Consider the following 6,756-nt stretch of genomic DNA (forward strand, 5'->3'; position numbering starts at 1 on the left):
GCACTGCTCTCCTGCGCCGGAATGCCAGCAGCCAAAGGTCGGGAGGCGCGGGATCCTTCTGGCCAATCAGGAGTCACGTTCCATCGCGCTCTCTCTTCCCGCCCCGCCCCTCCCGTATCCACGGAAACACTGCAAGTGTCTACTCCAAGACCTAGGACTTCCGTTTCGGTCCAGCAGGGCTGCGGCCATTGTTTGTGTGGACTGAGTGTTTTGGCCATAACGGTTCACTCTCACAGGCTCCGTTAAGTGACGTGAACTCTTGGGAGGACTAAGCCAGAAGCGGACAGGGCAAGACGAGCTGTGTTTGAAGGAAGAGGGGCAGAAAATCGAGGGTCAGGGACTGAGAAGCGACTCCGGTTTAGAAACCCCGGAGACACCGGTGTAGGTGCGTACATCACGGCTTCTCTCCCACGTTAAGACTGAATAAAGGCAAGTAGAGGAGGGCAGAAGCAGCTTGGTCCCTGGGGTATGGGTGCCCGGCGTTCGGTGCTGGGGCAAAGTTCTGGCCGGGGATCTGGATAAGCAACGGAGGCCGCGCGCGTCTTCACTGCAGGAGCAGAGGACCCCCGGATCTGTGGCCAAGACCTGGAGATCCCGCTCCTAGAGAACCGTTTGTGTGTCTGGTTCTTTGGTGCTTACACTTGGGCAGCCCGTGACGCGTTGGGGGAGCCCAAACCTGTCCTGCTCTTGGAGCACGCATGAAACGTTTTTTTCCCTAGAGAATAAGGGCTCTTAACTAATTGCTTATCCTTTTGCCCAGGAACCTACCTGTGATCAGCAAGGAAGGACTGGGTTGGCAAAGGCTCATGCCCCCATTTTACAGGTAAGGAAACTGAGACCTTGAAGATCTAGAAGTTTGGTCTTCTTTAAAGTTCTACAAGTGCTTGATGACAGAGTTGAGACTTTGATCAGGACCTGGGAGCTCCAGTTCTGGGATACTTCTCTAAGACTGCGGGTACCTTTCTGATGGTAAATCCAGTATTCCTGTTTAGCAAGTAGGGGAGGACAACGGAATGATTTTCTACTTAAACTGAACAAAATAAGAAAAATACCTTGAAAATAGATACGATTTAAGTTTGCTAGTGCTTTTCTATTATTATTATTAGTAGTAGTAGTAATAATCTCAATAAATGAGTTGTATCTTTTGAAGTTTCTAGAGGGTTGCAAATAAATTTCAAGGTGCCAGTGTTCATAGCTCTCCGTTCTGGTCGTTGAAAGGAAACAAGAACATTCATAGGCTTCTTTTTGACCTCATGCTAGGAGATGTGTGCATCGTACCCAGTTAGTATATGGGGAATTTAATGAGTTTGGGAATTTAAAGTCATACCGGGTTTTCAATCCCCCTTCCTCCTCAGCTCAGCCATCTCAGCACTACCCTTCCCGAGAAGAGGAACACAAAGGAGGAAGGAATGTACACTGTTTTCCTCATAGTCTGATCCCAGGTAAGGATGATTGTCCCTGCATTCTTCATGGGTGGTGGAAGTAGTGGAAGTGGCAATGAGGATGGATGGATGACTGGACAGAAAATGTTCCTCGCTTGCCTGAGAAATTTTCAAGCATGCAGACTTGACCCTGCCCCAACCCAGTGTCTTTTCCCAACGTTTACTCATTCATTCATTCAGTCACTCAAGTCTACTTTATAATTCATGCTGTTCTTGGTGTTCTGAGATAAAGGAATAAATGTCATGGCCAGGCCTGTAATCCCAGCACTTTGGGAGGCCAAGGTGGGTGGATCACTTGAGGTCAGGAGTTTGAGACCAGCCTAGCCAACATGGTGAAACCTCATCTTTATTATAAATATGAAAATTAGCCAGGCATTGTGGTGGGCACCTGTAATCCCAGCTACTCAGGGGGCTGAAGCAGGAGAATTGCTTGAACCCGGGAGGCTGAAGTTGCAGTGAGCCAGGATGGTGCCACTGTACTCCAGCCTGGGCGACAGAGGAAGACTCCCTTTCAAAAAAAAAAAGTCTTAACATTGAGGGTAACAAATTGTGTGAGATTAATAATAATTTCTGAAGTTATCCACATTAAACAGTGCCAGAATGAGTGGCACTTAAAACACAGCAACAGAAACTCAGATTTGAACAATTATGAGTAGGAAGATATCATTCTAAATAGGAAAGCCATCATTTAGTCTCAGGTACAATTTGAGGGAACAAATAAGGAAACCAGGCTATTGACAAGGAAATGTAACATGAATGTATAAAGCCACATTGTGGAGGGCAATTAATGTTTAAATTTGTTATTTATTCTTGTGCATCTCTTCACATGAACCATATTGACAGATAGCCATTGTTGACCTCTGGGTATATTTACTTGTAGTCTTTTATCTAATACTTATTGTATATACATACTCACTTGTCTGTACAAATACTGATATGTATGTATACATGTTCATTTGTACATGTATGTACACATGTACAAATGTGAACATATATACACCCGTATGCACACATGTATATAAAAAGATTAGTGTATATAAAATATTATTAAACAATTTGAGTCATGACAAATAGGCTTCATGAGGGAAGGAAATGTTCCCAGTATATAGAATTGTATTGTGCATATACTAAGCACTCAGTAAATATTTATTCAATGTATGAATAGCTGTTATTTATGTACATTTTTCACTTAACATATAATGAGCATTTTTCCAAGCATACTTTGGTAGCATGAGTTTTAATGACTATATAGTGTTCCATTCTAGGTATATACTATGCTTTATTTAACTTTGCTTTCTTTCTTTTTTTTGAGACGGAGTCTCGCTGTGTCACCCAGGCTGGAATGCAGTGGCATGATCTTGGCTCACTGCAACCTCAGCCTCCCTGGTTCAAGCAATTCTCCTGCTTCAGCCTGCCAAGTAGCTAGGACTACAGGTGCATGCTGCCACACCTGGCTGATTTTTTTGTATTTTTAGTAGAGACGGGGTTTCACCATGTTGCCCAGGCTGGTCTCGAACTCCTAAGCTCAGGCAATCTGCCCACCTTGGCCTCCCATTAAGTTTGCTTTTTATTGGGGAAAATTTAAGTGTTTCCCAATATTTTGTTGTTATAAATATCTTATAATACTTAACATAATTTATTAAGTATATGTCTTTTTATATTCTCAAGATATACTCTGAGAAATAGGAAAACAGAATCAAAGGATATAAGCATGTTTTAGGCTTTTGAAAAACTCACATTCTCTTTTAGAAATGTTACATGATCTTGAACTCCTACAACCATTTGATTAATGATTCTGTCTTACTGAGCCTTTGCCAGCATTGAGTATTAATTTTTAAATTTTGCCTTGATTTGCATCCTTTTAATCCTCAGTAGGGTTGACTTTTTTACATATATTCATTGACTCTTTATATTCCTTCTTTGATGAATCGCCTTTTGATATATGTCACTGTTTTCCTACTGAAGTTTTTGTTTCCATTTGATAGTAGATATTCTGTGTGTAAAACATATAAATCATTTGTCATATGTTATAAATATTTCTCCTAGTTTATCATTTGCCTTTTACTTTAAGGACTTGTTTATGTAAGTTTTAAATTTGCATAAAATGAAATCTTATTTCTTTTACTTATATGGTTTTGTGCTTAGAAATCTCTTCTTCACTTCCAAATTTAATATGTAATTGCTTTAATTTTCCTGTTTATTGTGTTAAGTATTTTAAAGTTTTAATTTTTAAACCTGTCAAGAATTGATTTTGATGTGAGAAATGACAGGATTTAAACATTCTTTTTACTTCCTAGTTATTTAATTTTTCTGCTAACATTTATCTTCTCTACTGACTGTGGTGCTACCTTTTCATATACAAAATTACACATATACATTATGTGTATGAAGATTACTTTTGAGGCTGTCTTGTTTTGTGGACCCTCTTCTCAATTCTTATACTGGTATCAGAATGTTTTTATTGTTGTCCTTTATATGTAGTGCATTTAATAGGCAATGAAGAAGAATATAGCCTTTCTTTTTCACTCAATGAAGATAAAAAGGAGAGAGGATGACTTTTTCCACAGAATAATATTCTGATGATTTCCATTTTGGACAAAAAGATGTAAAAGGAACATATATAAAATAAGTTTTCAATAATAAGTATATGTTAATCTTTCATTATATTTAATCAGTATAGCACATTGGTCATAGTACAGGCTCCACATCTACTACCTAAGCTTATTGCATGTCTATCACTTCTTAGTACTGTGAACTAGATTGAATCACTTAGCCAGTCTTTTATCTTTATATTGGAGAAATAACAGCTACTGTGTAGGGCTGTTAAGAATGTTAAACAAGATCATACATGTAAAAATAACTTACAACAGTGCTGGACATGAAGAACTCACTAATAATTGATTGCGTTAAGTTAGCTATTATTTGAACTATAATGCATATCTGATATAATTTTTTTAGTCACTAAGACATAAGAACTGAGACAGAGAATCAAGCTTAATTTTTTTTTCTGCCAGATGTCATCGTTTGTTCCAACATCATTAATTGAATAAGCCATCTTTCCCCCACAAATTTGATGTAACCTTTTTCATGTGTAAAATGCACTGTTGTACTCGTGTCCATTTCTGGATTTGTACCCGTTTCCATTGATCTTCTCTACTTCTATGTCAAGTCATGTTATGAATTACAGAGTCCTTGTTAAAGTTTTAATATGCCATTGAATTAGCCTTTCCTCATTATTCCACTTTCAAAATGGTTTTCTTTCAAAAGCATTTAAAAATCAGTTTGTTACAGCTCCTCCTCCCCCACATCAAAATCAAGATTAACATCTTGATTAAACCTGCTTGAAAACAGAGATAAGTTTAGTTAGAACAAAATTATATTTATTTCTCCTAAGATTGAGCAGAGTCATCTTGTTTTTTCAACTGTTTTGTGTGTGTGTGTGTGTGTGTGTGTGTGTGTGTGTGTGTGTTTGAGACAGAGTCATCTTGCTCTGTTGCCCAGGCTGGAGTGCAGTGGCACACTCTTGGCTCACTGCAACCTCTGTCTCCTGGGTGCAAGTGATTCTCATGCCTCAGCCTCCCAAGTAGCTGGGATTACAGGTGTGATCTGCCACGTCTGGCTAATTTTTGTATTTTTAGTAGAGACAAGGTTTCACCATGTTGGCCAGGCTAGTCTCGAACTCCTGACTTCAAGTGATCTGCCCGCCTTGGCTTCCCAAAGTGCTGGGATTACAGGCATGAGCCACCGTGCCCGGCCCCAACCTTATTTTTAGCCCTCAAATTCTAAGACTATCTTTATATAGGTTCTGAGTATTTTTGGTAAATTTATTTTTAGGAATTTATATTCTTATTGCTATTACACATTTCATTTAGGCAGAGCTTGCAGTGAGCTGAGATTATGCCACTGCACTCCAGCCTGGGTGACAGAGCAAGACTCCATCTCAAAAAATGTATATATATATTATTTATATGTCTGAACTCTTTTTCTATACTCTTAAATTTTATGTATATTTGAACTTTATTGTGATGTATTTCATGTAAGCAAAAGAATATATGAAAACATATGTACAATTTATAATAACATGAATATCCACCATTGAACTCAGCATATACTGTTTTTTCTTTTTAAGACAGACTGTTTGCTTTCTCTCCCACCCTGGAGTGCAATAGCATGATCTCAGCACACTGCAACCTCCACCTCCCGGGTAATATATATATATATTTTTTTTCTGTGACAGGGTTTCCCCATGTTGGCCAGGCTGATCTCGAACTCCTGGCCTCAAGTGAACTGCCTGCCTCAGCCTCCGAAAGGGCTGAGATTATAGGCATGAGCCACCATGCCCAGCCTAAATCAGCATATACTTTTAAAAGCCCCCTGATGACTCCAAAATTTATTTCCCACCCCTTTCCTAAAGGGGCAGCCACTATCTTAAATGTTGTTATGCCTTAGTTTTTTTTTTCCTGTGCTTTTAACTACATCTACATTTCTAAACACAATTGTTTAGTTTTGCATATTTTTGAACGTTATATAAATAGAATCACTGTATGTATTCTTCCATGAATGGCTTCTTTTGCATAATGTTAACTTTTACAGTGCATCAATGTTGATTCACATAGTTGTTCATTTTCACAGCTGTGTACTGTTTCATAGTATGAACAACTGATCTGTTTTGTTACTGACTTTTTGGATTGTTTTTAGTTTTTTGCTGTTACAGCATTTATGATGCTCTAACTGTTCTTGTACAGATCTTTTGGTATACACGTGTAATCACTAGTTTATAATTCTAGTAGCAGAATTTCTGGGATCATGAATTCCCTTATGATTGCCATTAGTTTTCAGCTGATTTTCTTGGCTCTCTCAGATGTGCAGTCATATCCTCTACAGTTAATTTTGTCTAATTGCATTATCATGTAGTTTCACAGTAGTTTAAAAATTGTGGATTTGCAGTATCCTTGTCAACTTTCCAGTTTTAACGAGAATGACTTTAATGTTTTACCTTTGCGTTTAAGATATGTTTGTATGTCTTTCGCTTTGTTTTGTTTTGCATGCTTTGTCTGTAGTTTTAAATGAAAGATGTGTGTTGAATTTTAAGAAGTATACTTTTTGGCATCTATTAGAATAATCGTATGGCTTTTCTTATTTGATGTTATTATAAAAGTTTAAAGTTTTTTTTATTATTATACTTTAAGTTCTAGGGTACATGTGCATAACGTGCAGATTTGTTACATATGTATACTTGTGCCATGTTGGTGTGCTGCACCCCTCAACTCGTCAGCACCCATCAACTCGTCATTTACATCAGGTATAACTCCCA

At 38.3% G+C, this 6,756-nt stretch overlaps 1 protein-coding gene across 3 annotated transcripts in view; it reads left to right on the plus strand.

The window, feature by feature from the left end:
• Positions 1-135: 135 nt before the first annotated feature.
• ZNF214 (zinc finger protein 214) overlaps positions 136-6,756 on the plus strand; it is a 23,731-nt gene continuing 17,110 nt past the window's right edge. Inside the window, exons 1-2 of one of the 3 annotated variants that reach the window (XM_011971774.1) lie at positions 172-429; positions 761-823. In XM_011971774.1, the coding sequence (XP_011827164.1) occupies positions 807-823 (17 nt within the window). In that variant the 5' untranslated portion in view covers positions 172-429; positions 761-806. Of the gene's footprint in view, positions 430-760; positions 824-6,756 lie in introns of all 3 variants that reach the window. The other 2 variants (XM_011971775.1, XM_011971776.1) reach the window with 2 other exon arrangements.

The sequence above is a fragment of the Mandrillus leucophaeus genome, unplaced genomic scaffold (genome assembly GCF_000951045.1).
Source record: "Mandrillus leucophaeus isolate KB7577 unplaced genomic scaffold, Mleu.le_1.0 Scaffold1246, whole genome shotgun sequence".
In the NCBI taxonomy this organism is placed as follows: domain Eukaryota; kingdom Metazoa; phylum Chordata; class Mammalia; order Primates; family Cercopithecidae; genus Mandrillus; species Mandrillus leucophaeus.